General features: G+C 41.8%; 1 protein-coding gene across 2 annotated transcripts in view; it reads left to right on the forward strand.

The window, feature by feature from the left end:
* Positions 1-19355, forward strand: part of LOC131890979 (uncharacterized) — a 34244-nt gene that overhangs the window by 455 nt on the left and 14434 nt on the right. Inside the window, exons 2-6 of one of the 2 annotated variants that reach the window (XM_059240454.1) lie at positions 911-1153; positions 1220-1429; positions 2335-2535; positions 2601-2795; positions 11328-12032. In XM_059240454.1, coding sequence (XP_059096437.1) covers positions 916-1153; positions 1220-1429; positions 2335-2535; positions 2601-2795; positions 11328-12032 — 1549 coding nt within the window. In that variant the 5' untranslated portion in view covers positions 911-915. Of the gene's footprint in view, positions 1-543; positions 1154-1219; positions 1430-2334; positions 2536-2600; positions 2796-11327; positions 12033-19355 lie in introns of those variants that run through there. The other variant, XM_059240447.1, reaches the window with a different exon arrangement.

A 19355-nucleotide genomic window follows, 5' to 3' on the forward strand; every position in this document is an offset into this window, starting at 1 on the left:
TTCGTACTATAGTACTTCTAACCCGATTGCTTAAGACCATATCTTCGGTTTTACATTTGGAAGGGTGACACTGTTCCCAAGATATTGGCTTTATGGGATTGCATATTTTCAAAAGATTTGAAATTCTCTTCGCACTTCCCTTCGATCAATTTTTGATTTTTGGATTCCAAATTGGATAAGTGTTTTGAGTTTCACGATTTTTCTCACGTATGTTCTTTCGTTTGTAAGATAGTAGTGGCAAAATTGACTCCTCGTCTCCCCAAGAGAGAGACATTTGCAGATCAGGTCCCTGTTTGAAGTGGATCCAAACTCGTCCCATTTGTCTTGGTCTAGTGAAAGCAAGTTATTCGTGAATTTATTTTGAACCATGGATAGGATATGTAAATGTAAAGGTGGAATGTCTAAGACTGATTCAGGGGAGGGAGAATGGATGTTGTAAAGTGCCTTTGCTTAAAAAGGCCTTCCGTGATTTCTGTGTAACTCTACAAAGGTCTGGAAAATCAAGAAGGAATAAAGTCGGCGGCGTTTCCCATGCAATTTCTGCTCTTTACTAAATGCAGATATGCAAAGAAACCAATTTCAATACATTCAATGACAATGATGGATGCTATTACAGGAAGGTGCTAAAAGAGCCCTTTTTCAAAATAGTAAAATTTTGGCTTTCAAATGTGTCAAGAAGTGGATCTAGCAATCTTATTTTCTCCAACTGATTCAAGCGTGGGCTTGCCAATAGATTTGTTTCTATTTCAAATCGTTATAAAGAAATAAGATGAATTTTTAAAGGCATTGACACTGCCAGACAAGGTCCAGCACTACTCATACATCGTGAGCCATAAGTCCATCACCATAAGTCAATATGATTATTTTGTAACATTAGTGATTTTGGGTCTGATGCCAACTTCAATTTCAGAAATCATGATCAGGTTGATATTGACGATTCTAATGCCTTCGGTATGCGCACAACTTTGTGAGCTCCCGTGGAAGCCGTTGAGCCCGCCCTATGACGGAGCCGAAGTTGATTCCTGTTTCCAATCTTTTGATGACATCGAGACATGGCACACGGCCAAGATGAAGTGCTCTCTTTTAAACGCGCGGCTAATGGAAATCGTGTCACCCAATCAGGAAAGAAGCTTATTGCGGGCGCTTCAACAAGGTTTCGTATTCTCCTATTTGGCAATTTCGATCGACTTTTCTTTGAGTTCGGAACCATTCATTTCAGACGATAAAAATGCTCAATACTGGAGTGGCGGTAACTCCATTGCCACGCTTAATAAGTGGGTTTGGGCGTCAAGTGGACAAAGAATCTTCCCATACGTAAATTGGGGCACCAACATTGAATCTCCCAATGGCTGCTTAGCTTTGGATGTACTTGAAAAATCGTGGGCTGCCCCTAACTGCGCCGATAAGCTTGGATATGTGTGCGAACGAGGTACATGTGAAACAATTGTTCTTCTAGAGTTACCGAGATAAGATGTGATATAAGTATTTGTGGTATACATTGGGAAAGCCAACGAGGTATCACTGTTGTATTAAGAAAATGAACTAAGCAAGAAAAGTTGTGAATGTAAATCCTTTCTTTAATACGAGAAGTAATTGCAATCCAAAAACAATGACATGAGTAACATTTACGTAGTCCACTGATTCCACCTGCCTTGGCAAACATTGATGATAAATATCCACTTACTTTTCAAAAACATTACTGGGTGTTCTCTTCCATGTAAACTAACTATTTATTCAAAGGCAGTTGTTTCGTTTGGATGAAGCTTTTAAAAAATGAGGCTTGAAGAAAGTAGATATGATGTGGCATCATTGACGAGCTTTGTCGAATTTGAAGAGAACAGAAGCTTGCCCCAGATTATTTTCAAACGAAAAGGCATCAACTGACTAATGAGTTCAAAATGTTGGCCATGTCGACTTTTTGAAATCCAATTTTCTACAAACTTTCCCGAAAGAGAGTAAAAGCAGCCATTGAATATGCAATTTTCTTTTGTGATAACAGGTTTTCAAGATTTGATCTTGACTTGAAACTGTTGGAAGCCAACGTTTGATGGGTAGAAATCTCTTTTCTCTTGACTAGTGATTGAGAAAAACTTACTTTCCGGCCACTCGTTAACAGACAGGCTTGAAATAGAGTTTCCAACAAAGGTGGTTACTTTCTTGTGCGTTGTTGATTAAAGATTCTACCTATGAAAATCGGTTTTCATAAAATAAAAGCTTCTTTTTTGCACAGCAGAATATGCTATCAATTTCATCACTACATTACAACTAACTTTGTTAAGTCATGGACCAAAGCAAGAATGAGGAATAGATTTAGCATTCTCTTTCTTTTACCAGGTATTTCTGGGCGGACATCAGAAGGACGTGAAATCATCCATCTAAGAAACGAAGTGATTCAAATGCCTACAACAATATTTGGAAAAAGAGTTTCCATTGTGTCCGAAGTTCAGATACAATTCTCTACTTCTGCTTTTGACGGGACTCTTCTGACGTACGCTATTCCACCAAACCATGAGAAAACTTCATTTAACATTATTGGTGAGTAGAAACGAAGGACAGATAATCAGTTAGTCTTGCATTGACATCCAAGATTTCATTTCTAGTTGAAATGGGAATGCTAGTCTTTTTGACCAACGGAAAAAGACTAAAATCGCTCTCATTTGTCAACGATGGAGAACTTCACCAGGTGGCGATTGGATATAAAGAAGAAAATTCAATCTACTTTAAGGTTGATAACGAATCAAAGTCCTTTGTCACATTTCAAGGTTACGGAATTGTCTTAGACTTCCTAAAAATAGGTATGTTTCAGGTACAGTATGATGATTAGGGCCCTCAAAGACTTTGTTTCCTTGTTTGTTAATTATTGCGAATGGGATCTTCAGCAATTCAAAATGAAGGAGTCACGCATATTATTTCGCTTCCAGTTTATGTGATACCTGATTCACCAATGAATTAGAGTTGGCGGATCTGGCTAGCCCTTGAATGTAAGATTGATCAGGACTTTTTTATTCAAAATTCTGTACAAATCTGGCTTAAATCCTATCACAGGATCCACAAAAAAAGGACGACAACCCTGGGCAGCGGCGGTAGGGTGGGGGAAACGTAACTTTTATCCAGATGAACCGAATGCATTTTCCTTCACACAAGTTGGACTTTAGTTAGCTCAAAAAGCGTTCGCCAATTTTGATCTCAATCGAACGTCTGCGTCAAAAGCAATGAGGTTCTGAAAGTCAGTACGACGTGGGCAGAAAATGACTTCCTTAGCACCACTTTGTAAGATCTTACCAATGTGGTGCTGGCTCATTCAATTTGCGCCCACCCTGGTCCGAGTTTTAAATGCTCATAACTTTTGACACAGACGTTCGATTGAGATCAAAACTGACCATAGCTTTTCGAGGCTACAATTGAGTCAACTCATGTAAAGAGAAATGCATTTGATTGAAAGGAATTGGAAGTACTCATTTTTCGCTGTCCAGTGGTGAAGTCGTCCTTGCTCTATCGCATGCGTTAGACCACTCGGCTACCATGGTTCCTTTTTGAGGTAATTCATTTTTCTAACAGTTCCCCATTGGCAGCAATGCACACCTCCAATGCCCTCCAGAAGGACTTGAACGCCTATATGTTGGTCTCGTCGGACATGGCGGCCCTCTTGACATTCACGGTCATGATGAGGGAGTGCACATTCAGGTGGAAGACTCTTAAGGCCTTTTACTGAATATGTGTCCAAATACTTCTGATACTTCTGAGTGACGTCAGAAGTGTGACCGGGAGCACCAAACTGCTGCCACCCAGTTCCCTCCCAGCGTCGTAGAGGCTGTTAAGGGCTGGGATGACCTTTTCACCCCGAATCCATCTACACTGGGTGCCATTCAGGTTGCCCTTGATCCAGATATAGAGTACGTCACTAGTGGAGTGGAAAGCTCGGTCGAAGATCGAACATCTTCTAGCGAGGTTTTGTAGAGCTATACGTTGCCTCCTGATCAGATGCATTCCCGCTGAGGGAGTGCTCAATGAATTCAGGAGGTATCGCAAAACTGAAACATCTTCTAGCGAGGTTTTGTAGAGCTATACGTTGCCTCCTGATCAGATGCATTCCCGCTGAGGGAGTGCTCAATGAATTCAGGAGGTATCGCAAAACTGAAACATCTTCTAGCGAGGTTTCAGAGAGCTTTCCTCTCCCCTCGTGCCGTACTCCATGATCAGTGGAAGTTGGAATATTTTGTTTGTTTTTTTACTTTGGGCAATTACTAAAGTTGGTCGCGGCAGCACCGCCAGCCTCGATCCGCAAAATTATTTTTTCGCGGATTTTTTTCCATCATTGTTTTCAAACACAAGCCGAACTAAGATCAGCTGCTGACGGGAAAGATTTAGCTAGATTTGCCAAGACACCCCTGCAATTAGTATTCTTAAATATCTTTCTCAATCACTGAGCTACGCGGTATCAAAGATTGGTCCAAGGACTTATGGCACACCCTGTAAATCCTTAAAGGGCAGGAGCTGCTGAATCTATTTACCTTAATCATCCACACTATACTAATGATAGTTTAATGGTGCCGACAGTCATTGTAAATATGGGAGACTTCGATCTTAACCATTAGCTCCTTACTAAGGATGAAACTTCTTAAACAATTGAGAACCTTACCTTGGATCCCAAGTTCATGGAGGCTATTGACTAAAAGGCCATGATCTACCTTTCAAAGGCCGTTGCAAAATTGAGATAGACTTCATCGACTGACTCATGACTAGGGTTATCAAAATTATGAATAAAGAAGGACCTCAATATCAGTCAAGTAAAATGAATAATCTTCTCGTCTTGAACTGCTGGGATTCCAATCCCGGTAGCGGGAAGGAAGTCCGCAAAAAAATCTGCAAATAAAAATGCAAAAAAACCAAGCCAAGGATTCAAGTAAAGAGGCAAATAAACTTCAAAGATGCTTTGAATTATTATGGAATACTGAGGTATCTTAAGCAATTTGTTAAGCTGGATACAAATATTCTAATAGCAGTATGCTCTGATTCCAATGGATTAGCATTTGAACAATAATCAAAGTCAAAACTTCCCTTTCAATCACAAGTATTNTTTTTTTTTAATATTAAATGAATGCCTACCTTCACTTTCTTCGAAATCGACACAAAAATATAACTTGATAATCTTTTCACTCTGCTACAAATTTAGATGAGGGTAAACCTCGCCCGACCAGAGAAGCAGGCCATAACATTGTCCAATTTTTCCAACAGGTAATATCACGTTCGGTATCAGATTGGTTCTCCGTCTGTTGGTCTAGTTAGGGTCTAAAAGTTGTCTTGATTAGTATCTGTTTCAACTGACATTTGATATTCGAACTAGATTTATGACAATCAAATTTGGTTCACTAAATGCAAGTGGGCCCACACTAGAACAAAATGCTTACTATTTGAAATGTCATTTATGGTTCTCAAAATTATGCAAAAAAAGGACCTCAGTATGCAAATAAACATGCAAAAAAACAAGCCCAGGATTCAAATAAGGATGCAAATAAACTTCAAAGATGCTCTATATTGTTATGGAATACTGAGGTATCTTAAGCAATTTGTTAAACTGGACACAAATATTCTAATAGCAGTATGCCTTGATTTCAGTGGATCAGCATCTGAACAATAATGAAAGACTAAAGTTCCACAACAATCACAGGACTTGTCAATACAACAGCTTTGACTTGTCCCCCTCCAAGTAATCAAAAGCCAGTAGGGACACTTCAAGTTTGAATGGCTGGTGTCCGTCATGGGTACTGTGAGCTCCGCATGGGTAGGAAAATTCAAAGCTCTCTCGAAGATCATCAGATTATATACCCTAGTAAACCATCAAGTAATCAAAAGCCAGTAGGGACATTTCAAGTTTGAATGGCTGGTGTCCGGCATGGGTACTGTGAGCAACGCATGGGCAGGAAAATTCAAAGCTCTCTCGAAGATCATCAGATTATATACCCTAGTAAACCTACTTATTACTATTAGATATCGACTCCAACCAATGTCATTCTTTGAAAGTGCTCAGTGGGTTGGTGTTTATTAGATCATCTATGTGCCCTAGGAAAGAGATGGTAGGCGGGACCATGAATTGTCAAGTGCAGACATACGTCAGGGGCGTCAATTTCTCATTAAAATGGTGAAAATACAAATTTTCGGCCCAAAGAAAATTAGTTAAAAGAAAGCTAAAATGCATAGAAATGTGAAAACGGACCAAAGATGCAAATGATGCAAAAAGAGTTTCAGGATGCAAGAAGATGCACTTAAGGGCTCAGGATGCAAATAAATGTTATTTGTGTAAGTTTGAGAACACTACTCATGACTCTCTAGCCCCTCAATGACTTGCTCTAAGTCGTCAATCAGTTAGGAAACCATTCTAAAATGAATTCGAAACCCGTGCTGACAAGGAGGAAGGACATCATGAACTTTTAGACATTCTATGGGTTTGAACTTTATGATTTTTTCAAACATCTTGCACTAGAATGCAATTCAAATTGGTAAATAATGTTAATTAAGATGCCATAAGAAATAAGAAAGAAACGTCCTTCGTTTAAAAATAGTTTGTTTTTCGTTTTGTAGATTAGTCTGTTTTTTACACTATTGGATAGTGGTGGACAAAAGTGCCCAAATATTTTAACAGTGCTAGAGGCATTTTGGATCCCTGTTAGTTAGCCTCTAAATGTAGCCCTGATTTCTTCATTCCAAAACACGAATCTACAGAGTGTGGAACCAAAGTTTAGAAAATTCAAGTGGCCTTTAAAGTAAGCTAATGGCGGTGGTATGAAGCAGCTTCTGAGAATATGTTCTAAACAAGGCTTGTCAGGTATATTGAGATCTGACTTTTTCATTCAATGGGGTCTCCAGTATTCTCAGTTGAGGCCTCAATTCGAGGCCGAACAGAAGCGTAACTGTTTTTGATGAAGGCCGAAGACATTTTGTCCCACTCCTTGGTGGTGCTGACCTTTAGGGAGTCCACGTTTGGATGGGAAGTTCTGTTTGGCTCATGCTCCAAGACGCCCCAGACTTCAAAATCGAGTGGGTTCGCATTGGGACTTGAGGACGGCCCAAAATTATTAGGCCAGAGGGCAGCGAAGTTCTTAGCTCAGAAGCTCTGCGCTAGCTTGAACGTATGGGCAGGGGCACCATCTTTGGTCAACATAAGGGTGTTTAAGAGAAACTAATACTTGAACCAAGGCCAAATGGTACACCTCAGAATCTTATAGAAGACATCTGGCCGCCCCGGTTTTCTCTTTGGTCTTGAAGGATTATGGTGCCATCTTCTTGCCGTCGGAGGTCGCGACGCTACGGACCATGATCTGGGCTTGATTCTCTGCCATGTAGATGCCTTCAATGACCTCTATTAATGACGTCACCGGGAATCTGTCATTTTGGTGGTTCAAACCTGCATCCTGTGAAGATCGTCTTGTCTAAGAAGATATCCACCGTGCTACCATTGTGCTTGTAGAAGCTGACGACCTTTTTGCACCTCTTGAGCCTCCTGGAATTCATGGCTTCAATGAGACAGTGCTTGGGGGTGTTGGCATACTTCTTGAAGCCTAAATCGTCCTGAATGGTCCGACTGTCTAATGGTAAAAATCCGTATTAATCTCGGCAGCCATCCTATGCATTCATGGACTTTGTCAGATCCACGGTTATATTGGCGTTTTCTTCTTATTGTAGCTGCTACTGCCAGGGCTTCTGGAGGTCTCATCCTAGTCCTTCATGGGCATTTTGGCGTTTTACAAGGTGGTCAGGCATACATTGAGGATGTCGGCGATGACCTTATGGTCATTTCCGGAGGTGATCGCGGATCCGTTGCCTTTTGGCTTCCTGTATTGCTTCCTTTCGTCCGATTGTAGCTTGAGATGACTCATTAGAAAGGAGAGTATCATGGTTTTGTTGTTTTGCTTATAGTGGGTTTTGATTGATAAAAAAATTAGCCCGTAAATACGAATTGTATGAAATTCAAAATTTTGGTTCGTCACCCTGTATCTTATAAGCAAGGCCGGCCAAAACTTACCTATCCCCTTTTTTTCTTCAGACTTCTTGCATTTTCAATTTTTGCAATTTTATTAGCCATACTTGACAATTTTCTGCAACATATTGCATAATTTATTGCTATTTTATCAGAGATGAGTCACAATTCCGCAATATCTTGTTGCCAGCATTACCCGATCTTCAGAAGGGGTAAATTCAACATTCGACCTACCAAGAAACCATTTGGAGGCCAATCAGTACTCAAAAGCAGCTCTTTGGAGGCCATTTCTGCCACATCTGCCACATGTCTGTATAATATGTATGCACCCTCTTTACTAAATATTTTTACACCCTGACATGACCAAGAGAAATGGACTACTACTTCAAAATTACATTCATAGTTGTACAATTAAGGAAATAATTCCTCCAAGGAAGTCATTACATACGGGAGTATTTGAAATTCATATTGAATGTTGAAAAAGTAGTATTTCAAGGTAAATATTGTGAAATATTGTTGACCTTTTTCTTAAAATTACTCAAATCATCAATACCTTTGTTGGTAATAAGCTTTGAAACTACCCAAAATAGTAGAAGAGAAAGCATAATTTTCTTCTAAATGGGGAATTACTACGACATTTCGTGAACACACATTTTGAATTGCGACTAGCTAAAATATTCATCTTTTCAGAATTAGATACCTTCACTTTCCGCCAAATCAAGGCGAAATTACAACTTAGTAATTCTTTTCACGTTATTGCTTGGGTTTGATCAACTTGAGTCAATTGATGATAATCTTAAGTTCTCACATGAAATCTCATTCGTTGATAATGGCCAATCCTAACGTTGGGAATTTACCCGTTTCCAGCGACTTCGCCCTTACAACGGCTTTAACCCTTTAACTCCTGTGTACTGAACTGGAAAGACAGCTTTTTAGCTTAAAGGACCTTAGCTAGGGCTTCCATCTTTAGCAAAAGAGGGTACAGAAGTAAAAATCAAAAATGCCTAATCGAGTGTCAAAACGTGACCCTGCCTTTCTAGGACACGAACAAAGGGTTGCTTCAAGACTCGTTCTTGATCTTTGATAGCGTGGCAGCACCTTTTTTTTCGCTCGAGTTGAGAACCCTAACTGAGGTCCTTCAAGCTAAATAGCTGATTCGCATCAGAAGCATATTGACGAAAATGTCGACCTAGCAGCCCTCGGGTTGAGACGTTTTGCAAAGAGGAAATAAAGGTCCTTTTTGTCAAGGTGATTTTCATCTTACTTCTTTGGGTGTTTTGTTTGTCAAACTCCATCTGTCATGCTCTGGGCTACGGACTTCTAGAACTGCGAATGGAAGCCAAAATTTCGTATCTCCTAAACCTTTCACCTTTTTCCAAATAACCATTTTATACGACCACAATATCTGGTTGAATATGTGAACTTGGCCAAGTTTGAGCCCTATGCTTAGGGAACTCGGGAGACATAGTCAAAGTTATGTAGTAAGCAATACATAAAATTCGAATTTTCGGCCTGCTCTGTGTTAGCCACATAAGCTTTGGACAACATAACTTTGAAACGATCTAACTTACAAGTAAATGATATAGAAATGACCTACCTTTAATTGAAGAGATCTACGTTGCCTATTTTATTGCTTTAAATCGAAAATGGCTAAGAATTGATATGACCAAGAGCAGGCCGATTTGGCGGGAAACTCGTTTCCAGTCCATATTCTTAGAAGATCGTGTCTGGGCTAACAAAAGTCTAAGGAAGTGAACTTTATCGATTCTGATTAATGTGGATTAAAGTGGAATTTTTTTCCTCTTATATTGCTGGAGATTCCATTCGCAGTAGCGGGAAAATGGTAAACTGAAGTTAGGGCTGCATACAAAAAGTAAACCAATTTTAGTGCGAAAGCTGGTAGTAGTTCATATTTTAAGAATTCCGTGGTTATGCAGTCAAAAAAAGGGTTCAATGTTTCCAGATCTTGACTTAATTTTCTTGTGTGCAAGTTTTTGATTGTTAATTGAGGAAAAATGCATGCATCCTGTAATATTATATCTGATTTTTATCTGCTCCATGAGATTGGGAGGCTCCATGACATTGGGATCCAAGGCAAGGTTCTCAATTGGTTAAAAAGTTTCATTTCTGGTAGGAAGCAATTGGTTAAGGTTGAGGGATCCCTTAGTGACATACATGATGTCAAGTCAGGTGTTCCCCAGGGTTCGATCTTAGGGCCCCTCTTATTTATAAAATTCGTTGCCCCGCTTCAAAAGCTTAGTATTACTGCCAGTCTCTCTTCTTATGCTGACGATACAAAGTTAGTTTCTGGTACGAATGGCAAAGATTCCAGTAGCCTTGCAAAGGACTTAAATCGAATCTACTCTTGGGTAACTGAGAGTAATATGGCCCTGAACGGAATGAAATTCCGCTCAATGAAATTTGGGTCAACTTCTTTAAATACTCCACTCGTAGATAATGGAGGTAAAGATATTGAGCAGGTCTCATCTATGAAAGATCTAGGTGTAGTCCTCCAAAATAATGGAAATTTCGATGAGCATATCCAGCTGAAGGTGGGTAAGGCTTTTCAAATGTGTGGTTGGATATATCGCACGTTTAAGTCCAGAGATAGCATCACGATGCTAACTCTGTACAAGTCGATTGTCCAGCCACATCCTGAATATGCCTCACCCATTTGGGCTCCAATTAGTTCAGTAGGTTTGCAAAAGCTTGAGCAGGTCCAAAGATGTTTTACTAGGAACTATGAGGATATGAGAGAGCTCTCGCACTGGGAGAGGCTAAAAAAGTTGGGACTGTACAGTGTTCAGAGAAGGTACGAAAGGTATCTGATACTGTACGTCTTCAAAAGTATCCATGAGCTTTGTCCCAACCCAGGATTTAGGGTCAATGCTAGTGACCGCAGAGGCTTAATGTGCATTTTGAGAGCACCTTCAAGCCTTCGAGAATCCAGGCTAGTTCGAACAATGAAGTCCACATCTCTTCTTTCTCGGGCTCCTTCGTTGTTTAATTTGCTTCTCTCTAATATTCGTAGGGAATACGTAGGCCTTGTTGATCCGGTAGCATCTTTCAAGTCAGACTTGGAATTTTATTTAGATAGCATACCAGATCAACCCTACATTCAAGGGCTAGCTCGGTCTGCCAACTCAAATTCGTTGGTAGACCAAATATCATATAAAAATTGAAAGGTAATAAATAGACGAATTATAACCTTTCATTTTAATAGTACTGGGGATTACATTCCCTGTAGCGGTTAGAAAAGCCCGTGAAAAAAAAAACCAAATCAAGAATTGATAAATGCAAAAATGGGGGTGGGGAAAATGATGTTAATCTCCCCTTTGATTTCTTATTCTAGGCAATTCGGACAATGATCTGGGTTCAGAAACTTGTCTTTACTCAGTGGTTGTGGATTCAATAAGAGGGAACATCATATCAGCCATACCAGAGTCAAATGATGTCATCAATGACAGCCAATGCTTCAGGCAAAAACCAAATCCGAGCACAAATGCATCATCAGCACAAACATCAAGACCTTCTGATCCTTCAACAAAGGAACAAATTCCCACCAAGCCACCTTTCAATACTTTTCCTACCAAACCATCGTTCAATTCAAATTCTAATATTCCCCCCATAACCACCATTTTAGCAAAAAGTACCAAAAAATCAATGGTAACGACGATGAGAACAACAAAAACAACAACAACAACAACAACAACAACAACAACAACAACAAATAATAATAATACTACTACTACTACTACTACCACTAGCGATACTAGAACTACTTCCACAACTATTGCTGCCACTACTCCTACTCCTACTCCTCCTACTACTACTACTACTTCAACTACTGTGACGAACAGATCGACCCAAATGTCCTGCCCTAAGAATTTGGTCTCATTTACGGATAGGAGTTACCTGCAGTTACACGGAAGACTACTTGGCTCTGTCAACACACATGAGAATGCGGATTTCACAATCGAATTGGCGATCAAAACAAATTCAACTGATGCTTTATTATTGTTGCAAGATGGAAGCACCAGTTCCTTTGAAATTCAGAGTAAGTAACGAATTTTACTCGTTGAGGGGTTGTAATCCGACAAAAAGATTGTCGCTTGTTAGTTTTGTACCTTCTTCAACTAATTTTGGGTCCAAAGGCGAATATAAAGAAAGCGAAGTGTACAAAAATGAATCGCGAAAGAGGAATTTACATCCTAGTTAATCTTGTTATTTTTGAGCCACTAGTATTGGCTTATCACGAGTTCAATCACTACGCTGCTTCTTTTAGGTACAAGGGTATGCCTAAAACCTGGTCAAAATATGAAAATATATGTTCTAAAAATTCTTTAAAATGGAAAAAATTGAATGAGTGGAAAAAGGGCAGAATGTTGACTAATGACAACTAGAGAGATTTTGAAAGCAACAAAAGGGGAAAATGCTAGTTAGACAGAACATTGTATATTCTGTTCTAGCAAACAAGCCTGAATTCTATTGCTTTATCAGTTGATATGGTTAATGACCTTTCGCTAAGACGTAGACCTCGGAACTACTAGACGTACTGTCATTGACCTACCGGCGAACAAAACACGGAGTTATATAGTGAGAGCTCCCTGTTACGTAATAGATTTAGCACATGTTCGTGCTCGTCCAGTTTATTCTAGTCCTCTTTGTATAAACGTACTAGCTAATAAATCAGTCTGTTATTCATCCAAATTCTTGTGGGTCAAGTGCACCCACAAGTTCATGACATAGCGCACTTGGCAGGAGTAAAAATGACCCACAAGTATATGACAATCACTTGCTGGATAGCAACAGGACCCACAAGCAGCGACGACAAAAATCGCCTTAACAGGAATTTCTGCTATTTTCCACCATGGCAAAAAATGGCAAAAATGGCTGAGGGAATGGCAAGTCTGAAAGTATCTTATATTTGAGCAATTCCATAAATATATTGATACACGAGGTATTCTTTTTTATTGCAAAAAAGTATTATCCATCAGTTTTGAATAATAGTCGAAATAAAAGTTGAATCTGTCAGACATTAAATTTTGATCGCTATAAAGAGTCATTTTCACTAAAAATAGGTCATGGCAATCATGGCAACGCTTTGCATGACATCGGTTGTTGTGGCAAAATTCAAACTCTATCAGACTTGAGTGAAATTTCTTGATTAGTGCTTTGCATCAATGCAAAATCCCCTTCCCAGCACGTAAAAAAATGTATGCAAGTATGATTAAAAGGTGTTTTTAAATGGGTGACATAAAAAAGAGCGCACCAAAAACGGAAAATGGCGCTAACCTTTTTGAACAACACATCGATAAATAAACTTGCACACCCATGGCTAAAAAGGTACACAAACAAAAGAGAGCACACGAAAAACATAGTTTTTGCACATAAAAGGTGTAAAAACTTAACTCCACCGTCTTTTCCGCCGTCAGAACGCCCTTGCCAACTACATTGCCGTTGCCGTCTAACAACAAATTCCATCCAAGACCAATGTTAATATGTATCTGGAGCTAACCACCCTTCGGGTCGCCCATTTTGAGGAGCCGGATAAGCTTATTGATGCGGCCAACATGGTCCAAAACAACCCAGCGCCACCATCAGCGCCACCACCAGCCAACAGTGAGGGCCAAAATTTAACTCTTCAGAGACCTCAAGCCCTTCACACTGTCAAGGACGTCAACGCCGCTGGAGTTGAGGTCATGGATCACGCGCTTTTGGGAGTACGGGCGCCTCTCAAACTTCAAAACCACCTTGGATGCCAACCAAGTGTCTGTGCTCAAGTCGTGCATAACATCTGAGCAGGGCGACATCGTGGATGGCCTCCCCATTGTCATGGCAGCCATTGACCAGTTGGAGGAATACTTCCTCATACTTTACCCTCTCTTTAACCGCAGGTGGGAGCTGTTGCACTTTAAACAGAATGGACGGGCCTTCACCAAATACCTGGCCAATTACTCCCGGCGGTCCATGGAGGCCGAGGTTAGGAAGATGACAGGGGAAGACCTGGACGTCTTTTTCTTGCTCGTGGGATCCCAGAATGAGACTGAGCTTTTCAGGAAGTTGCGCAAGGTCCAGAAGCCAACTCTGAAGTAGCTCCATGCTGCTTCCATTGCGTTCGAAATCATCAATGTGGAGGCCACCACTGCCCCAGTGGTTCTCGACAACGTGGCCATCTATGAAGAGTCGGCTAACGACGCCTAATGGCAAGGTGCGCCTGGTTATTGATTACAGGCGCCTCAACGACGCCACCACTCACCCTGTTCACCCATTCAGCTTTGGCCCCGACCTCATGAGGCAGATTGCACCAGATGCTATTGTCTTTGCGAAGTTAGATGCGGTCCATGGGTACTACCAGGTGCCCTTGTCAGAGGAGGCTTCAAGACTTTGCACCTTTTTCCTCCCTGACGGCAAATACCGACCGCTGGAAGGGGTCAGAGACGCCTTCAGTTTCCAAACTGACTCCGCAATGGCGCAGTGCATTTGCAAGGGCTGGATGGCCAAGATTGTTGATGATATTCTCTTGCAGGCCACGTCCACTGATGAACTCCTTAACCGCCTGTATAATGTCTTTGACATCTGCTTTGTGGAGGGTATCACCCTCGGCCTTGATAAATTTGAGATCGGCAAAAGTATCCCGTTTGTCGGGTTTGTTGTGTTGGTGCCCGACCCAGCCAAGACCCCGCCCGACCCCGCCAAGGTGAAGGCCATTGCTGTGTTCCCTTCCCCTCTAACTTAACTGGACTTTGATCTTTCCTGGGGCTCGCCAACCACCTGGCCGCGCTGAAAATGAGGGAACTCCTGAAGGCAAAGTCCTTGTGGTTATGGTTGGACGACCACAAGGATGACCTTAAGAAGATGAAGGCTCTCCTCACATCCCACACTGTCAAGCCCTTTGACCCTGTTTTACCTACAGAACTGATGACTGACGCTTCAAACATCAATGGCATGAGTGTAGCGGTGCTTGCTTGTGTGCTAGTTCTGTGCTCAGTAATGTGATTCTTCGTTCTTATACACTCCCTTGAATCAGAATAAACAAAGAAGGATGTACTCCATACTATTGACTCTTCAATGGTGACCCCGACAGTTCCCAACTAGTCAGTTGATGTTCGCCAAGGGTTTGGCATCTCTGGTTTGTCATCATGTTGGAAGATGGTTTTGCTCCAGCAGTGGTGAATGCCGTCACGGTCAAGCTTCCTGGTTTCTGATCCAAAGAACCGGCGATGTGGTTTGTGCAAGCAGAGTTGCAGTTTGCCTTGCGTTCAATCATTGTCAATGAGACAAAATTTCATCATGTGGTGGCAGCTCTGGACCAGACGACGGCGAAGAGAGTGGCGGACATTTTCCTCTCTCCCCTGGATGGACGGAAGTACGAGGAGCTCAAGAAGAGGCTTTTGTCAACGTCTCTTACTTGTTATCAGAGGGCTCAGCGGCTGTTGAGAGTATTGCCACTAGGGAATCGTCGTCCCTCGGAGTTGATGGACGAGATGCTGGCTTTGTTAGGACAACATGAGCCGTGCTTTTTATTCCGCACGATATTCATGGAGCACCTTCTGCAAGAGGTTTGCACACACCTGGTCCCGATGTTGGAGGAGGCGAAGCCTCGAGACATGGCTCTTTTGTGTCTGCTCAGTCCGTTGCGGTCTTCAAAGTTACGGGTGTCCGGTAGGGCACGTCACAGGGGTCCAAAAGCCCACCCCCAGCGTCTCGACGAAAGATGTGGTGTCGGTTCCATCAGAGTTATGGGCCCAAGGCATTCAATTGTGAGCAACCTTGTTCCTTTGCAACTTTGTTCCACGTTTCCTTAGCAAACTTTGTTCCACGTGGTGTGTCGCCTGGGTTGGGCAATTCCAATGTTCACTGCGTCCTGGGAAACGCAGGGACTGGCCATCAGTAATGGGCAATGGTGGTTGCTTCTTATTTGTCACAAATAAATTGAATAATCAATCCTATTTGGTAGACTCCGGTGCCCAAATTAGTATATTACCTGTATTGTATGTCAGAAAGTCTACCATGGCCAGTTCACTTTCATTCGTTGCTGCCAGTGGTTCCGTCATTCATGGTTATGGCCGCATCTCTCACAACATCGTCTTGGGGGCTCAACAGTACAAATGGGAGTTCCACTTGGCGGATTTGGTTCAGGCCATTTTGGGGGCCGATTTCTCCGGGCAAACAACCTCATGATTGACCTTGCTCATGAACGTTTGTTTGATCCTGTGTCTTCCCATCTCATTTATGGCTATTTGGGCAAGGCTGTTGCTCCTGCCTTGTCTTTGGTTAAGTCTAAGTCCACTGACGTGTGTGAATAGATTTTGGATGGTTTCCCGGAATTTGTCACGCCCGCATTTGCTGAGGTGATTCCGAAGCATGGGATTTACCATCATATCCCAACAACTGGACATCCGGTATTCTCGAGGTCTCGGCGTTTGATGGGGTAGAAGTTACTGGCTGCCAAGAAGGACTTCGAGGTCATGTTGAACATGGGCATTGTACAGCATTCAAAGAGCGATCAATTATCGGCACTTCACGTCACCCCCAAGGCTGACGGATCCTTGCGCTTGGTTGGTGATTACAGGGGGCTCAATAATGCCACGATACCTGATAGATACACCATGCCTCACATTCAAGATTTTGCCGATGGACTTCATGGGTCTGTTATCTTCTCCAAGGTTGACTTGGTTTGAGGATACAATCAGGTTCCCATGGCTCCCGAGGATGTACATGTGACATGCAAATGCGTGAGGAAAAACAAACCAACATTGTAATCAAGGGATTTCCCGAATGTGTTGATGGAGACCCCGAAGTCAGGAAGGCTTCAGATACAAGCTTGGTTGAGGCTTTGAAAATTCCGCTAAAGCAAATGGACATAAAGTTTATGTACCGTTTTTTTTGGGCAAGCGGATGGCAACCCCAAGTAAAGATCAACCACGCATTCTACTCGTTGGACTGAAGGAGAAGGAAGTTAGGGACAATATTCTCCAGCATTCCTATAAGATCAGAGGAAACTCAGAGTTTGAGAGAATTTACGTCGACCCAGACCTTACAAAGGCCCAAATCGAAGACGATATCGAACTGAGGAACGAGGCAGCACAAAGAACAGCTGCGGGAAACGACGAGTGGCAGGCCAAAGGCATAAAAGGAGGACGCAGGCTTGTCAAAATAAAAAAAAATAACCCACCAAATTCTATACCTTAATGCCAGATCCCTTATGAACAAGATAAACGAACTACGTGTAAGATTAAAGGTAGAGCAACCTGACGTGATATGCATTTGTGAAACATAGACTCATCAAGACATTGAAAACTCCGAATTAAAGGTGTCAGGATATTCGATTATCAGTCGAAGTCATAGAACCGATACAAATTCAGGAAGAGGAGGTGGCTTAATCGTCTATGCTAGATAAGGCTTGAAAGTGGAAAACGTGCGCTTACAATCTAAATTCAATCAAGTTGTGGCTATCAACGTTTACAATGAACACAATCAAAGACTACGTTTGTATCTCATTTACCGATCCCCCAATTCAATGGTCGACAACAATATTGAGCTACTCAGATTTATCTCCAAAGTCCCTCAAAATTCCTTACTGGTTGGAGATTTCAATTATCCCGACGTAGATTGGGATGCACATAATGGAAAACCCTCCTCAATGGAGTTAACAGAAAGTTGCCAATCATCCTTCTTGGAGCAACTGGTAGACTTTCCAACACACTCTGCCGGGAACACATTGGACCTTGTGCTACCGAATGTGCCTGAAACGATTTTATCAATAGAGGGGAGCATGCCCTTAAGTAATAGTGATCACATCTCAATAGATTTAAGCCTCGAGTTCACCGCCCAAATTAAAAAAAAAGTGATCAAAAAGTGAGGAGCAATGAAAAAGCCGACTGGGATAAGATACGAAATATTCTAGATCGTGCCCCATGGGATAAGCACCGGGACAGAAATGTGGAGGACCAATGGGAATTCATGGCTCCAGTCATAAACAATGTACTTGAGTTCATCCCTGAAAGGCGAAAGAATTCCTCAAGGGATCCAGAATGGATGACCACTTCACTAAAGCGGTTGATGCGACAGAAGAAACGGCTATATCGAGCCATGAAGGTTAATCCATGACGAAAAACCGAAGATTTCAAAAATATTCAGTCCAAAGTAAAAAAACCGAGGTACGACGGCAAAAGAATCAGCTCGAAAAGGACCTCGCAAGGAGTTCTAAAGACACTGAAAAAAGTTCTACAAGTACCTTGGAACAAAGAAACCCAATGGATCAATGTCGATTCGGACGGAAAGCCTGAAAAAAATGACCGTGCACATGCTGATCTTCTTAATGAGTATTTTTCCTCAATTTTCCTGAACCCAACGGGTGGGCCACCTGAGCGTCAAAGCAAAAGGGAACCTGAAACACCTACCATTGGCTACCAAATTAGTTCCCAGTATGTCACTGAAATCATTCAGGGGCTGAAAACTGATTAATCCCCTGGGCCGGACAGAATTCGTGCAAGGTTCATAAAGACTATGGAGAAGTCCTTGACGATACCATTACAGACTCTGTTCCAACGAAGCCTTGGTTCTGGGCATGTGCCAGAGCCCTGGAAGCGGGCGGTCATTACTCCTATCTTCAAGTCGGGCTCAAAGGTGAAGACAGAAAACTGTAGACCAATCTCTCTCATCAATACGGTGGGAAAAATGCTAGAGACTGTCATTAAGAGTCAGATATACACTTTTCTAAAAGAAAAACAAATAATCCCCGACCAACAACACGGTTTTATGCCTCACAGAAGCTGTACATCGAATTTGATCCAATTCTTTGAGCAAGCAACTCGGGCAGTAGACGAGGGTTCTCTAGTGGATATAGTTTACTTTGATTTCGAAAAGGCATTTGACTTAGTTCCACATGAGCGTCTCATTTCCAAACTGAGGAGCCTTGGCCTTCAGAGTGGCCTTTGCCTTTGGATCTCAAATTGGTTGTGGGGTCGAACTCAGCAAGTAGTTATCAACGGACAGACATCTGAGTGGAAGCCCGTCACGAGCGGGGTTGTACAAGGGAGTTTCATCAGTCCTTTACTATTTCTGATGTATGTATCTGACCTACCTGACCAAATCCAATCGCCTACTTTTATTAGCATGTTTGCAGACGACACAAAGATCGGACGTGCAATCAAAAACCCTGCGACGGATAGTGAAGATCTGCAAAGAGACATCGACAGAATGGCAAAGTGGGTGAATAAAAACGGTATGAAGTTCAGCCAGAAAAAATGCAAGATCATACATCTTGGATCAAAGAATGAAAAGCATCTCTACACTCTCAATTCTTCGCCAATCCGGTCTGTGAGTAACCACATTGATCTAGGGGTGCGCATCAGTGACAATTTGAAGCCCTCAG

This window comes from Tigriopus californicus, chromosome 2, assembly GCF_007210705.1.
Source record: "Tigriopus californicus strain San Diego chromosome 2, Tcal_SD_v2.1, whole genome shotgun sequence".
In the NCBI taxonomy this organism is placed as follows: Eukaryota; Metazoa; Arthropoda; class Copepoda; order Harpacticoida; family Harpacticidae; genus Tigriopus; species Tigriopus californicus.